A 17,061-nucleotide genomic window follows, 5' to 3' on the forward strand; every position below is an offset into this window, starting at 1 on the left:
ATCTCAGCTCAAAAGGCCCTTCCTCAGGGCACCCTCTCTGTTATATCCTCCCATCATAGTCATGACACTCATTACTATGGTGGTTTTACATTTATTTCTATGATTATTTATTTATTACCATCTGACTTCCCTGGAACGGTGAACGCCGTGAGAGCAGCAACTGCATCTGTCCCTGCCCCACGTTGTATCCCCAGAGTCTGGCATAGTGCCCAGGACACAGGCACCCAGCAGCCGTTTGCTGGATAGGTGTTAGTGAATGAGTGCCGACCCTTCTGAACCTCCCCTAGCAGCAGGCTGGCTGGCTTCACCATTTCCTATCCTGCCTTTCCTGCTTTTCTTCCTCCTCCAGGCTGCCCCTGCTTGTCTCCAACCTCTGTGTTCCTAATCTCACTTGCTTCTCTCAAAATGTTCCTGTCTCACATTCCTTTCCTGGGTTTGATAGATAAGGGGCACTAGCTAGTTAGGGAGATGGATTACTCCACAGGTTAAAGTGACTTAGAGAAAGTCACTTAGTGTGTCTTCCCTGCCTCTCAGACATCACCTGCATTTTAGCAGGAGCTTCTGTGCCTTCTGTCGATGGTGGAAGTTTCAGTATTGCAAGAGCTGGTGGAGGACATAGAGGACTTGGGGGGAAGTTCAGTTGCCCCTCAAGCCACCCCGGGTTGGCAGCACTCAGGTTTTGCCCTCCATCGTCTTCTGTCTGCCTGCTCTGTGGGGCTTGTCTCTGTTCCCAGATCACCCTGTCCCCTTTCTGCCTGGGGCACCAACCGTCAAGCTTGGAACCCGCCTCCTTCCTGAGGTGTTTCCCTCTCCTCTCCTACCCAGTGACCTTTGGACTGCTTCCTCATTTTCTGCCCTGGTGAGTCAGGGATGCCATAAACACCAGGTATGGGCAGAACATGGCGACAGACAGACGCTTCCCATTAGGGCCGTCACAAAGTTCACTGGGAGAGGAGCATAAAACGTATATCTGTTGGCTAGAGCTCACGCCCTGCACGTGTCCACCAATGTATCTCCATCTGCATTTGGGGAACAGGTGACACTTGCCGTGAGCAAAGCTGGCTTTCCAACTGTGCCCTGGCCCTTCCCCTCCTCTCGGGTCCCCTCCCAGGCTAAGGTCTTGCTCCATCTGGTGTCTGCTGCACTTTCAGACTCTTCCTTGCTGGGATCACCTTCCCTATAACCTACAAACCCACCTCCATTTCTCCTTCTTCAATCCCAAAGGGGCTAAAGAAATCTGCTCAGGATCCTCTGTGCCCCTCTGGTCTCAGCTTTCTCATCTTCCAGTGTTAGGCGAGCTCCTGACAAAATAGGCTGCCCTCACTGTCTCTACTTTTTCACCTCCTAGTTGGCTTTATTGTTAAAAGAGGGCTGTATGTTTGTTGCAGAGCATTTGGGAAATAAAAGTACACATAGAAGAAATCTCAGATTGCCCCACGATCTCAGAATCCACAGGTAACTGTTATTAATACTGTATTTTGGTGTATTTTCTTCTAGAAATATTCTCTCTCTCTCTCTGTCTGTGATTGTGTAGGACTGGGACACTGTTGTATGCACAATTTTGCATCCCGCTTTATTCCCTTATATATGCAGTCCAGCACCGTGAATTGAATCCCTTGGGTTCTACCTCCTCAATAAGCCTTCCCATTAAATCTCTTTTCCTGGTTTTAACTCAGCTCCTCCCCTACACACCTCACTCGCTTAACACTTCCACTTTAACACTTAATTAGGCTCTATTAGGATGCTGGCTGACAGTAACCTCTGACTGCTTCCTGAGCAGGGATTGTGCCACAGACCACTCAATCAACAAGGCCTTATTAGGACCCAGCTCAGTGTAGACACCTTGCAGGTAAAGCCGGCAAGTGGTGGATATAAGAGAAGTCTGAGACTCAGACGCTGCCCCAGGGAGCCTGCCATCTGTTGAGGGAAGGAGCCTGATGCACAGCCCATATCAACACGAGAACTACATGTGCCTGGGATACATCTGCCCGAAGTGGCTCGGGAAAGCCAGGCAGCAGGAAGGGCTGGGGTGGTCCTGGTGGGCTTCCAAGATGGCGTGTGAACCCACCTCTAATCATTTTTCTGGTGCCTTGCACTAAACTAGGACATTGGTAGAATTTTATTGGATTGATCTGAATTTATAGATGCATAAAGAATCATGTTGAATGAACGGTTCAACATTTATTGAGTCCTAAACCACCTCCCTCCCTGCCTCTCAATCTCTCCTCTCTCAGCTGCCAGTTTGAGAGCCTGCAGGGGCTGTTCCCCCTGCCCATAGAGGAAGGACAAACCAACCTGCGTGTGTGAACTGCCTTCTTCTCCCTAGAGACCAGCACTTTCTCAACACCAGCACATGGTACTTGGTCCTGGGGCTGGCTGGGTCCCTTCTGGCCTCCAGAATCTCCTCCCTAAGAACATGGTTTCTCTGAGCAAATAGATTTTCCTAAGTGGAGGCATTACTGCCAGTTTCCCAAGGGCTCACATAATGTGCTATGTATGCCTCAAGCCACCGGTTCCATCAAGCATTTCATTATCCTCCAACGTATTACTTTCCATTTAGTTCTCAAGAGACCGTTTATTATATTCTTAATAAACCTTAATTTTTTACAAGCAATCATCGAGACCTCAGGCTGGCTGTCCATACGGACCCCCTTAGGGAGGGGAAATGACCTCTCCCATTTCCAGCTGAGGTATCTTGCAGACTCCACTTCTCATCTCTGGGGCTCCTTTGGTCCTTTATTTTACTTTTGGTCACTTTCCAGCGATTCATTGAATAGGTTCTTCCACCAAGTTTCTCTGGTTTTAAATCCTACCCATCCTGTAAGCTTAAATTCTCTATAATTCATTCATTTGCTGTCAAAAAGCATGTATTGAGACCTTTTACATGTTAGGCACTTTGCTGAGCTCTAGGGATATGAAGATGAAGAAAACACAGGGCAGCAGAGGAGAGAGACATGACAACCTAGATTGCCTGTAGAGTCCTTTATGTCCCAGGGTAAAGGATATGCACTTTATGTGAAGTCATTCAACCCTCTCACAACCTGGAGTTAGATAATATGATGATACTCACTTCACAGTTGAGGAAACTGAAGCCCAGAGAAGTTAATTCAGTTGCCTAAGATTACACAGTTAGGAAAAGTAAGAAAGAGGATGCCAACCCGGATAGTTTGGCTGCAATGTTTGTGCTCTTGGCCATACTGCTGTATTGTGTAATAAAGTTTTACGAGAGAGAAGCACTAGGAGGCAGGAAGCCATGGGTAGTAGGTGACACAAAGGACAAAGTTATCAATTCTTCTTGGGAAGGTTGGGGCATCTTCTTTAGGACAATGCATGTGCTATCATGCAAGAGATTGTTATGATTCCTTCCTTGCAGGTAAAGGCGCTTGCACTTCTAACCTGTATACCCCTGGAGGTTAACACATTGATACATTATTAGTTAGTAACACCTTACAGTAAATTAGCTTATCCGATGGATGCTCTTCTTGAGCATCAGAAGAGCTCAGCCTTGACAAGGAGAGTAGGGGAGAGAGGATGGAAGAAAGAAAATGTCTAGAGCATGACGAGCACAGGGCAAAGGGAGTGACTGGATGGGAGAGCCACAGCTACTGGGAGGAGGGTGGGCTCTGGGCAACTGGAGACCTGATATTCAATGCCAACCTATACAAGGAAGCGGAAAGTGAGGTAGCTGGAAGACTCTGAAAATGAGCTTCACTTCTCAACTTCCTAATCCCAGCTTAGATATCCTACCTGGTGCTTTGGTCTCATTCACTGAGTACGGATGCAAAGACCCCCAGGAGAGAAAATGAGGGATGCAGTGCTAATAAAGGTAAAGCCTATGGAAAAAAGTAAAAGAAACTGGATTTATTCCAGATGGAGGTGAAAAAGCTGGTGAATGCAAACATCAGAAGCCTCTAAAGCTACAATGGCAAATTATTAAAAAGTCCAGCCAGATGTCTTCATTGCCAGTAATGTCAGAACAAGAGGATATTGACTGAATGGGTGGAAAGGATTTAGGCTAGCTATGAAGGATTCCCAAGATGGCTGTTGGCATAAAGTTCTTAAACACGGAATAACTTCTCGTCTCAAATTATGGAAAATGTAAGTGTGCCTCAGGGCACGGGATGAGCTTTTTAAGATGCTTCTCAGGTTTACAAAGAACATTGAAAGAGTGCTCCACATTTTCCACATTTGTGCAAGTTTTCTTTTTTTTTCTTTCTTTTTTTTTTTTTTGGAGATAGAGTCTCGCTCTGTCGCCCAGTCTGTGGTGTGATCTCGGCTCACTGCAACCTCCACCTCCTGGGTTAAAGCAATTCTCCTCCCTCAGTCTCCTGAGTTGTTGTAACTACAGGTGCATGCTGCCACACCTGGCTAATTTTTGTAGTTTAGTAGAGACAGGGTTTCACCTTGTTACTCAGGCTGGTCTCGAATTCCTGAGCTCAGGCAATCCGCCTGCCTTGGCCTCCCAAAGTGCTGGGATTACAGGAGTGAGCCACCACGCCCAGCTGGTTTTTTTCTTTATGAGCTCTTTCTTATTCATTCATTTCTATTTCTTCCTTCACAGGTCTAATAACATCAAATGGATTTTAACTCTCTGTTATAATGATCTCTAAAATTGATCTATTCTTTAGTCATAATCATTAGCAATTACTATTCTTTTTTGACAGCTCACCCATGGTGATGGTGAGTGCTGCCTCTTGTGATTAACTTCTACCAAGGATGCACCTCCACAACAGAGTATGAGACAAGGAAGCAGAAGTGGCTCAATATGAAAAATATATGTAATAGTAACTATCATTTATTGATTATGAGTTAGGAACTATTCTAAACAAAGTACCCGTTTCATGTCACTTAATTCTCACACGGCCCGTTTCTCAAAGGAAAACTCTATGGCACAGAGATCTTAAGTAAACTGCTCATGGTTATATGTATAGTAAAGAAAGGAACCAGAGTTCCAACAGGGGCATTCTAGTTCTAGAATCTGTGCATTCAAATTCTATGCCATGCTGCCTCCTGAAATGGCCATGGAGAAGTTGTGCGATGCAGAGCGGTACACGCTCCAGGATTAAAGTATCGAAGGGATGTTTCTGAACCAGAAGAAAGGGAGAGTTGGGAGACAGAATGAACAAGCGGTAGGAGTGGCTGATGGGAGTATATTGCCCTCCTTGGAAGGGGATGTTCAGAGAATCTGAATACAGCCAATTCGGCCATTCCATTTGGCAGAGTCTCGCCTCTCACAAGGATGTGAGGCTCCTGAGAACTGTGAGGTGCTAGAGAATAGTGGGTGTTGTTTCTATGCAGTTGCCAGCCCTAGTTCTTTTCCTACATAAAGGTCACACTGAGTTCTCTTCTATAAGCAAATACTGTACTTAGCATTTGGTTAAGAGGATCTAAGTGTGTGTGTGAAGCTCGTCTATGTCCATTAATTTGCCAGGGTAAGAAGATGACTTTGTGGGCATCTATCTTATCTCCCTGAGTAGAGCAGGGGGCTGGTTTTATATGCTAGGCACATATTAAATACTTGTTGGTTGACTGAAGAAAGCAGAAGAGTTTCTGTGACAAGATTGAGGGGTGTGATGTGGTCAAGGAACAAAATAGGAAATAGATTCTGTTGACAGCCAAGGAAAACACCATCCTCCTGTCCCTGCAGGCAAAAATTAGCACTTTTCCCTGACTGTTGGGCAGCAGCCCTATACCCTCACCAGGGCTGCCTCTATCTGAAGGACTTGCCAGCAGCTCTGCCATTTGTTAGCTGTCATATCTAGATAGAGCAAAGGGTTTAACCTTTCGGAACCTCAATTATGTCACCAGTAAAATAGGGAAAATACAAATGTCTATCATTAAAGAGAGTATGAAAATAAATGAGAGAATATCTGTAAAATACCTGTATGGTGCCCGTACCATTGAGATGTAATTAAAATAACATGAGATTAACAGGGAATTGAGAATGATTAACTCAATAGAGTGACTCATTTTTCATCCATTGATGGTTGACTTAACATGCCTTTAATCTTGAGTGAGCAGGTAATTAGACACTCCATTGTCTAAAGGAATGACTTAGTGGGTTGGTTCTCTTTGATTTGAGAGTGAGAATTGTTACTATCAGATAGAATTTGCTTGAGTTTTGGGGACCAACTGTGCATGGGCCGTTTAGGTTCTGCCAGTGGCAGAAGTCCCTTAATGTGTAGTGTGTGGCCAGGGTGATAGACAAGAACAGAATCAGTGTAAAGGTCATGGAGAGGCCCGAGAGTGGTCACCGTGAGGACAGGGCTCTAGGGAAAATGCCCTGGTCCAGGCAAGGACAGAAGAGGTGAAGTAAAGATCTCTGGCAGTTGCCATGACTACACCAGGCATATGAGAAATGATATCTAGATGGGCTGTCTGCTATAGCTGGGAGCTGGGCAGACGGCACTGGAGGGCTCCATTCAAGCAAATAACCTTCTGATGAAGGGTGACTTGTTAGTAATGATGACTAATGTGTTTTCTTTTCTTTTTTTTTTTTTTTTTTTGGAAATGGAGTCTTGCTCTGTTGCCCAGGTTGGAGTGCAGTGGTGCAATCTCAGCTCACTGCAGCCTCCACCTCCCAGGTTCAAGCGATTCTCCTGCCTCAGCCTCCTGAGTAGCTGGGACTACAGGCATGCACCACCACAGTATTTTTAGTAGAGGCAGGGTTTTACCATGTTGGCCAGGCTGGTCTTGAACTCCTGACCTCAGGTGATCCATCCACCTCGGCCTCCCAAAGTGCTGGGATTACAGGCACGAGCCACTGTGCCCTGCCAGCGAATGTTTTCTGATAGACAAAGGTGGTGGAAAGACCAGTCACATGGAGGGTCATTTGATAAGTCTTGGCCACTTTGGAATCACCTTCTGGAGCAGCATCAGTGACTCGGGAAGCCAACATTTGAACAAATTTTCAGGGGCTTCTGGCACTGGCATCACCATGAGGAAAATATGCAAATGCCAAAGAGGGGAAACCTGTTTTTTTGACATCTTCCTGTCTCTCATTGCCAATATCCAATACTCCCTGATATTATAAACTCACCCCAGGAGCTCACATGGCCCTCACTATACAGTGCCCATTCCAGGAGGGTGGCTGACTTTCACCTTATGAAATACTGCATAATGAAGTATGAACAACCCAAATGCTTCCCTGTTTCCCAGGAGCGATTTGCATTTTGAAAGAGAAGTGTGTTAATCCAGCTGGAATTTGCCTGGATAGTGGAGTCTTCCCAGCTGGGCGGGGGGGCGGTCTTCAGCAGGACATTTTCCTTCTTTATGCTGCAGCCTCATCATGGGAACATTCAGTAAGAACTTGCTCACCCTTCTACCACCAAATCTACCTGCCCACTTGCACCTTTAGCCACATCCTGTTACAGTGGGTAGACAGCCCGGCATCTCTTCTAAGGCCTGTCCTCCCATAACACCGTACCCCCAGCCCCATTTGCCCTACAAGGACATCATTTCTGTCCCCATTCTCTCTTGGCTCATTCTCATCATCAACAAACAGTGTAAAAGTATTATTTTTTAAATCATCATACACATATTTTGGAAAAAAGGGCGTAAACTCCTCTTGACCCTATAGCCTCCTTTAGCTGCTACAGTCCCCCTGCTCTCTTCCCTTTCCAGCAAACACTGTCTGCTTCCTCTTGTCCCATCAGCTCTTGAACTCACTCCTTTCAGGCTCCATCCCCACCACCCCACTGCATCCACTTATGCCAAGGCCACCTCCATGTGGCCACATCCAATGACCATCTCTCTGCCCTCAGGTCCCTGGTTGAACATGTCAGCAGCATTTGAGTAGCTGACTTCCTTTGCTTTCAAGAAACTTTTCCTGCTCTTGGTTCTCTTCCTATCTCCCTAGCCAGATTTTCCTACTTCTCCCTTACTGATTCCTCCTAATTTCCTCCATCATGAAGCACTGGAGTGTCCCAGGGTTCAGTCCCACATGTCTTTCCTGTCTTCACGCACTTCCTTAGTGATCCTCAACATCCTCTGACCTTAACTGATGGAGAGCCGGTGACTCCCAAAGTTGAGTCTCCATTCCGTGCCTCTGTGGCACTCCAGACTTACATAACTGCCTCATTGCCACCTCCACCAGGGTGTCTAAGGAGCATCTCAAACTTTGCAAGTGCTCAAACAAACTCCTGATCTGCCCCCTGAAACTTCCTCCTTCCTTAACTGTTGTCATTTCAGTAAATGACAACTCCATTCTTCCAGTTGCTGAGGCCAAATCCTTCTGTCTATTCCTGACTCCTGTTTTCCTCTAACACGCCAAATCTAGCCTGCAGTCAAATCCCATTGGCCCTACCTTCTAAATAGATTCCAGTTTGGATCACTTCTCACCACCTCCCCACAATCACCTGTGTCTAAGACATTAGCCCTCATCTGGACTATTGAGTCAACTCTTGCATGATTTCCTTGCTTCCATTCTTGTTCCCCACCCCACTTCTATCTGTTCACCCCACATTAGCCAGAATGATCTTTTAAAAATGCATGTCAGGCCAGGCATGGTGGCTCATGCCTGTAATCCCAGCACTTTGGGAGGCTGAGGTGGGTGGATCACCTGAGGTCAGGAGTTCAAGACCAGCCTGGCCAACATGGTGAAACCCCATCTCTACTAAAAATACAAAATTAGCTGGGCGTGGTGGTGCACGCCTGTAATCCCAGCTACTCGGGAGGCTGAGGCAGGAGAATCACTTGAACCTGGTGGGAGGAGGCAATTCAAGATCGAGCCACTGCACTCCAGCCTGGCAACAGAACGAGACTCTCTCTCAAAAAAAAAAAAAAAAAAGTACGTCAAATATATTTCCTCTGCTTAAATCTCTCCAGGGCATTTTCACTTCATTCAGAGCAAAATACAAAGTCCTAAATAAGGGCTACATTGCTCTATGCAATCTGAGACCACCCCCACCCCCACAACTTTTCCATTTCATCTCTCCTCCTCACTCACTTCCCTCCCACTACACAATCTCCCTTGCTGTTCCTTGTGAGTAGACTAAGCTGACTCCTGCCTCCCTGCCTGACCCTTGCTTAGCCTCTGCCTGGAAAGTTCTCACCACTGGGATCCACATGGCTCTCTGTGCCAAGCATCTATTCTGTATAACAAACCACCCCAAAACTCAGTGCTTAAAATAATAACAATTTTTATTTTACTCCTGAGTCTTCAATCTGGGCAGGGATCTGCAGGGTAGCTCAACTCTGCACCCCTCAGCATCAGTTCCAACAGCTAGGTGGCTGGGTTTGCTCACTCCCATGTCTGGGAGTTGAAGTAGGCAAAGGACCTCAGTTGGTGTCCCAAACACAGACACCTGTCTTTCCATGTGGCTGCTTACCTCCCTTCAGAATGTTGATGGTTTTCCAGAGTGAGCGTCGCAAGGGACCAGGTGAAGTGAATGGCCTTTTATGAGTTGGCCTCAGAGCCACATAACATCCCTTACACTGGAGTCACAGGTGCACCCAGGCTCGAAGAGAAGGAACACAGACCCCACCTCCTGAGGGAGGAGAGTCAACATCACGTGGCAAGAGCATGTGTGATAAAATATGCTAGTGTGGCCACATTCTTTTTCCTAACCTTGTTCTGACAAACTTATACGAGATAAACTCCTGTGAAAATATGGTCCATCTCTTTACCTCGATATAATCTTATTCATAAAATTCTTTACCACATACAAATGTTCCATAAATACTTGTTAAATGAGAGAATACATCATCATCACAACCAAAACGATGGCAGGTAATGTTTATTGAGAGTTTTCTATGTGCCAGGGAGTAATAAAAATACTTACACATGGTACCTCCATAAATTTTCCCAATAACTCAAGGAAATAAGTATTAGAGCTCCTATTTTATTGATGAGAAAACTGACGCTCGGACAAGTTGACACAGCTGGTAAGAAGTAGGGCTGAGGTTCAGGGCCACGCAATTCATCATGCTGTGGGGTGGAGTTAGGTGGACCAAGGCCCATGTGTTTGTCCTCATTGCAGTCTTGGAGGAGAAGCTGGTTGCCAGGGCCAAGGTGGCCAAGGTGGCTCTAGCTGTGGCTGGAGGTGCAAGAACAGCCCTGGGCATTCCCTCAGTGGTCCTGCGGGCAGTGAGTGGGTATGTCTGTCTGTGTCGTTTACTTTTCCCTTCCACTGCCTACTTTCTTTCCAGTCAGGGTGACCGTCGATGCCATCTCTGTGGAAACTCTGCAGGACGTTCTTCGGGCTTCGCAGGGAAAGAGTGTCACCCTGCCCTGCACCTACCACACTTCCACCTCCAGTCGAGAGGGACTTATTCAATGGGATAAGCTTCTCCGCACTCATACGGTAAGGATACTTTACAAGTTCAGGCATCATGGGAATGATTATCACCTGACCAGGACCTCTTAGAAGGAAAGCACTATGAAGTCTTTCCATAAATGATAGAATAAACACTAGCACCCAGGCTGGAGTGGGTGGGGAGGGAGCAGTGAATGTTGGACTCATGGAGGGCCAGAGTATGTCACCTTTATTTTGAAAATGTCACCTGCCCCTAAAATATCTTTCTGGTGGCCAATCTCAAATGACCTAAATTGTTTCATGCGCGTCAGTCACTCCTTTTGATTAGCACAGCCCTTGCTCTGAGGCCAAATTTTATGGGTTTTTTTCCTGTTTGGATTCTTTTGGGAAGTGTGGAGGAGTTTTGTTTTTTTTTTCTATTTCTATTTTTAAATAGAGAATATAATCTCATGGTTTGAAAATCAAAACCTCATAAAAAGTGTGCATTGAGAAGGCTCATTCCCATCCCTGCTTCTCCTGTCTCACCCACCCTCTTCCCACACCCTCATCCTCTATCCCCCACTTTCCTCCACCCCCAGGCAGGGCATATACAAACATGGATATATGTTTTTATAGATGTATTTGCATATATGAACATGTATATTTACATATACTACACACATACTGTTTTGCATTCGACTCTTAATACATCTTGGGCTCTTTGTGTATATGAGTATATTTATCTATCTCATTTTTCAACATTTGCAAAAGGCATTTCAATTTATGAAGGTACTATATGTACCATGAATGGACATTTGGTTTGTTTCTTATATTTTGCTGCTACAAATAACGCTGCATAAATATAAATACCCTTATATGTACCTCTCTCTATATACATATATATAATAAATTATTAAAACTCTGGGTCATGTGAAAAAGGGTATGTGAATTAAACATTTTGATAAATAACATCAAATTTTTCTCATTAAATGTCTCCCAATCTTTATTTTCACCACCAACAGTGAGGACACCTATTTCTCCAACACAGAGCATTCTCAAACTGTTCGCTATTTGCCAGTCTGATAAGTGAAAAAACATCTCATTCATCATCAAATTAACATTTCTTTAATTATAAGAAGTAGAGCATCTATTCATAAGTTTAAAAGTGAGGTCTTCTTTTAAAATGCAAACGTGCCTGGCAGAGATAAGCATTAGGTCCCCGACCACTTAGAGTGGAAAGACTTAGCTTTTTCCCTAACAGGAAAGAAGGGGTGGCCTAGAACACTCAAGGCCTCGAGCGGCAGGACGGATGGGGAAAGAGAGCAAGTCTCTCACACCAAGGGACCATGATGGGCCATAGCCACCTGTCCCGACTGCTCCCAGAGTCCCAGGGTAAAATCCCAGAGAGGGGAGCTGCTGCCTTTAGCTTGTAGGAGCGAAAGGGCACCTTTTCTTGCCATCATACTTATTTAGCAGGCCAGACATGAGGTCTCTGCCTGACAGTTTTCTGGGTGTTAAAGTAGATACTAAAGTTATTTTATTGACTGCTGGGTCCCTTACTTCTAGAAGGATTTCAGGCAATTGCCTTGAGACCCTGCAAGAGTATAGAGAAAGGGATTTAAATACGGCCCCTCAAGGAGATTATTGTGACAGGTCCTAGCAGGTCTTCTAGCCTGGGGGAGGTCCAGGGAGGGAAGCTTAGGATATCTTTGATGGGAGGAGGGTTAGTGGGCAGAGGGTCCTGGGCAGAGCCAGTCAGCATCAGAAAAGAGCAGAACTGGGAAGGACCGGTATCCATGGACTGATCCACAGCCCGAGACACCTTTGCATCTCCCATCTTGTTTCTCCCTCGCTTGTCAGCTAAGCTTCCTGAAAGAGCTGTCTGCCTCAACCAGGTCTGTTGCCTGTGGTTGGGTAGATTGCACCCTGCACAAGGGTATGTGCTTCATTAGCCAAGCCATGTATCCCAGCACAGGCTGTAGAGCCCCTTATTCTAATGTTGCACAAAGCGCACTGCACGCACAGGTGTCAGACTTGACATCGGGTCTCCACATTCTCTCTGTCCATCATGGTCTCGCTTCTATACCTAATGCTCTACAGAAATCAACAGCAACCTCTTTTTTCGCTCAATTCAGTACACTTCATTCAGCCATCTTATTTCATCTCTCATTAGCATTTCACACCGGCAGCCACTTTCCAACCTTGGAGTCTTCTTGTCTTGACTTTCTGGCAGTCTTGTCTTGGCTTTTCCTCTTAGCTCTCTGACCTCTCCTTGACCCTTCAAATGAAGTAACTTGGTGACTTGCCATTTCTCTACTTATTTATCCTGGGTGGCTTCATCTAGCCCATGTCTCAGTGAACGTCGACATGTCGTTGGCTCCCAAACCTTCATCCCCAGTTGCGCTAAACTGACCTGTCTGGCTCTTACTGACTCCTCCACCTAGATGGATCTCCCACCGACACTCCAGACACCCCACACGTAAAGAGAACACATTGTTTATTCATAAAACATTCCCTTCCTTTGTGTTTCCTCTCTTGGAAATGACATCACCAAATATCCAAGCCAAAAAACTCTTACCCTGGAGGTCTGCCGTTCCCTAACTCTGTCCATCAGATCTTCTCCTGGCTTCATGGTCTCATTGGTGCCCCCACTTTCATACTCCTCAAATTCATTTCATTCTTTCCATCTGCATTGCCACAACCTTATCTGAGGACCCATCATTTTTTACCTGAATTGTTAAACGGATTTCTTAACCAGTCCCTTTTCTCCTTCCAAGTCACTTTCCATCCCGTGTTGAGAGCTGACTTCCTAAATACATGGCTCTCTAGCGCTTCAGGGTAAATGCAAACTGTTTAGTCCCATATACACGATGTCTGAGACCTGGCATTGTAGAATCTCCGGACTTCAGGCTCTGGAGCCACAATGCCCGGTTTGAACCTCAGCCCTGTCATTTACTTAAACATCATGTGAACTTGGGGGAGGCCTTTAACTTCTTAGTGCCTTGGCTTCCTCATTTGTAAAATGAGTATAATCATATACCTACTTTAGGGGTGTTGTGAAGATTCCATGAGATAATACATACCAAGTGCATAGGCTAGTACCTAGCGCATAGCATACACTCAATAAATAGCAGCTATGATCTTTATTGCTACCTGCCCGAGCTCACCCTCTCACCAGTCCCTCACTCACACACTTACCTCCATTCATACTGAATGACTGGGGTTGATATGTTGCTTCCCACATCTAATTCTTTCTCTGTGGTTCTTCTTTTGCCTGAAATGCCCAACACCTTTATCCTACTCCAACACTTACTTTCTCAATACCCCCAGCCCTTTGCCTGGCTAATTCTTAGTTGTTTTTAGGATTCAATGCAACTGTCACCTCTCCTAGGAAGCCTCCCCTGACTTCCCACTCTGGAAGTGATACTTTCTTCTGGGGTCCTAGAGATAATCACAAGATGTTGTAAGGTTTGGTTGTCTATCACTTCCATCACTCTTTGGGTGCAGAATTCATGAATTATCATCTTTGAATGTCAGACACCTAGTAGATGCTCAGTTATAATAATGGCTAGCACTTCTAGAAACTTAACATGTCACATAATGCCCTAACTGCTTTGTGTATATTACTACTGTAATTCTCACTACAGTCCTGAGAGGCAGGTGTTATTGTCATCATCTCCATTTTGCAGAAGAGTTAACAGAATCACAGGTGGAACATTTTGCTCAAGGTCATACAATTAGTACATGGCAGGATGGGGATTTGAATTGAAGCAGTCTGGCTTGAAAGTCTGTGATTTACCATTACCACATACAATTTGATAAATGATGATTCTATCAATCAATCAGTACATTCCAAAGGCAAGAGTCAAGAAAATAAAGTGGGTTTGGCAGCCAAGGCTGGCTGCCCAGCATGATGCCTGGTACATGGAAGGTGCTCAGTAAATACTGATAGACTGAATGAGTGAGGATAGGCTATGGAGAAAATGGAATGGATAAGAGAGATGCCGGAGATTACAAGAGGTGAAAGTGCTGGGATCCCAGATGGACCCATTCACCCACATGTGTACTGCGGTATGAACTGCCTAACTTCTTTCAATATTTTCATTTTAAAAATAAATTAAAAATATATATATATAATACAAGAATCCACAAATGGGTAGCACATATGCGAGCTATTTGTTCTGAGGGGTTGGCAGGTCTGTGCTTCTGGGCCCTGGAAACTGGGGGATGAGGGTAGTCAGGGCAGGCTGGAAGCACCAGGCAAGGACCTTTGGGTGAAGACCTGGTGCCATTTCTTCTCTCTCCAGGAAAGGGTGGTCATCTGGCAGTTTTCAAACAAAAACTACATCTATGGTGAGCTTTATAAGAATCGTGTCAGCATATCCAGCAATGCTGAGCAGTCCGATGCCTCCATCACCATTGATCAGCTGACCATGGCTGACAACGGCACCTACGAGTGTTCTGTCTCGCTGATGTCAGACCTGGAGGGCACCACCAAGTCACGTGTCCGCCTCTTGGTCCTCGGTGAGTGTCTTCATGTCTTTCAGGAGTTGTAGGAAGAGGGTGGGCTGGTGGCAGCACAGGGAGAAGAGCCCAGGTGTTGAGACGAAGCCAGAGGCAGCAACAAGGAGCTAAGACTCCTCACCTCGTCCAGGCTGTCTTCAGCAGAGGGACCGCTCCTCCCTTTGGAACTAAACACTATTCTGAGTTCTCCGCCAATGGCCAACAGTTCTCGAGGACAGAGAAGGCCGACTTGGAGTGGTCCCTTGCTCTGTCGGTGTCCTTTCCTCCACACCAGCTCCTCTTTTTCATACCACACTTATTACAAAGATAAAGGAAAATCTTAAATCCTATTGCAAAGACTCATTGTGCCTTAACTGGGTGCTCAGGGGGCCACATCATGATTCTCTTATATCTTTCCCTGCCGTAACTTTGGCTACCCAGCAGAAATTCTTCCTGCCACCATCTGCTCACCCCCATCCCTCAACAGATACTCCATCAATCAGGTTCTACTCCCTTTGAAATGTGTCCCAAGATAACATTCTTTTCATAGGAATGACTTATTATTGGAATTTATAGTTTGGGAAGGATCTGAAAGATCATCTACTTTAATATCCTCATTTTGTAGATGAGGCCCAGAGAAAGGAAGCAACTGACTCAAAGTCAAATCGTTATTGGAAAAGAACTGTTATTTAATGAGCACTTAGTCTATGTCCAATATAAGAAATGGCACCACTGCTGGGAGGTAGCAATGCTTTAAACCAAAACAAAGATCTTTTTTCCTTCTTCCTTTTACATATTTGATTGCATTTTATTTTTAATTAATATGTTTAATTTAAATTAAATTTATTTTAAAATTTAATTTAATTAATAATTAAGATATTTTTATTGCATAAGGTGGTTGCCTGACGTTTTGAAAGCATTATAGTGAGTCCAACTATACAACTATGCAAACTAGCATTGTATAAAGAATAACTAAGGTCTCCTTCCGCCCTACCCCCTAGAGAGGTAGCCAATGGCAACACAGGTAGGTATTCCATATTTTCCTCATGTCCTTTCAACACACACACACTCTTGCATACTTTTCTCTTTTCCTTTCTTTCCTTTAAAAAAATGGAATCATGTTATAAAGATCACTCTGCGTTTTTTCTTTCTAACCTTGTTTCATGCACATTTCTCCAGATCGGCACATGCAGATCTACCGATTAACAGCATACATTCCATCACACGGAGGTACCATGATTTATTCAAGTGTTCCATACTGATGAATATTCAGGCTGTTAACATTTTTTTGTATGAACAATACTACAATAGACATCCCATACACACACGTACATATGTATGTTAGGGGTCCCTTAAATAGGTCTCATTTCCTTTGGGCAATGGAAGTATTAATGCACAGTCCCCCGAAATCCTCCACATAAGCATTATATAAATGCTGATCCCTCTCCCTCCCAATCAGGGCCAGCCAGAAGGATACAAATTTAATCTGAGATTATGGAACTCGGTGAAACCAATGTTTTACTTTTTTAAAAAAGAAGAAGGGTCGGGTGCGGTAGCTCACGCCTGTAATCCCAGCACTTTAGGAGGCCGAGGCGGAGACCAGCCTGAGCAACATAGCCAGACCTCCTCTCTACAAAAAAAAAATAAAAAAATTGAGGTGGAGGATCTCTTGAGTTGGGGAGGTCGAGGCTGCAATGAGCCGTGATCGAGCCGCTGCTCTCCCACCTGGGTGACAGAGACCGGCCTCAAAACAAACAAGCGAGCAAGCGAGCAAGCAAGCAAACAAACAAAAAACACAGAGAAAAGAAAGAGCCCATTTTTTAATGCACTCGAAGAAACAAGTTTAAATTATATACATATAAACATATATAAACAAATAAAAACATATATAAACATTCACACACACGTTTTCTTTCCTAATGGCTTTGCAGCTAGGCTATTTTAAGGCAGCCAGCCCACTGGGGCTGGATGACCTCAGTAAACCGAGGCGAGCATGAAGCTCCCAGCCCGGCGGCCTCTCAGCCCGCGCCTCGGGGCAGCACGCGTGGTCTCAGTCTCGGTCTCGGCTGGGAAAACTGGGGCTCCGGGACCGGGGACCCGGTGCTCCGGCCTCTGGCGCCCCCTGACGTCTGTAGCGGGAGTCGCAGGCTTCGGAGAGGCCTTGGCACCCGACTGGTTCCGTTTCCCCTCCCTCCCTATCACTGCTCCTCCAGTGAATATTCAGGTAACATCTGCATTCTGCTGGGGAGGTAAGACTGATAATATACCGAGTCCCCCGGAGGTCTCACGGGCCCCACATGTGTGGAAGGACGATTTGATCTGT

The 17,061-nt window shown here is 45.4% G+C and overlaps 1 protein-coding gene across 1 annotated transcript in view; it reads left to right on the top strand.

Moving 5' to 3' along the window:
• Positions 1-17,061, top strand: part of GPA33 (glycoprotein A33) — a 38,868-nt gene that overhangs the window by 6,677 nt on the left and 15,130 nt on the right. The window contains exons 2-3 of the mRNA XM_001174712.5: positions 10,150-10,304; positions 14,543-14,759. Coding sequence (XP_001174712.1) covers positions 10,150-10,304; positions 14,543-14,759 — 372 coding nt within the window. The remainder of the gene's footprint in view (positions 1-10,149; positions 10,305-14,542; positions 14,760-17,061) is intronic.

Source organism: Pan troglodytes, chromosome 1 (genome assembly GCF_028858775.2).
Source record: "Pan troglodytes isolate AG18354 chromosome 1, NHGRI_mPanTro3-v2.0_pri, whole genome shotgun sequence".
NCBI lineage: Eukaryota > Metazoa > Chordata > Mammalia > Primates > Hominidae > Pan > Pan troglodytes.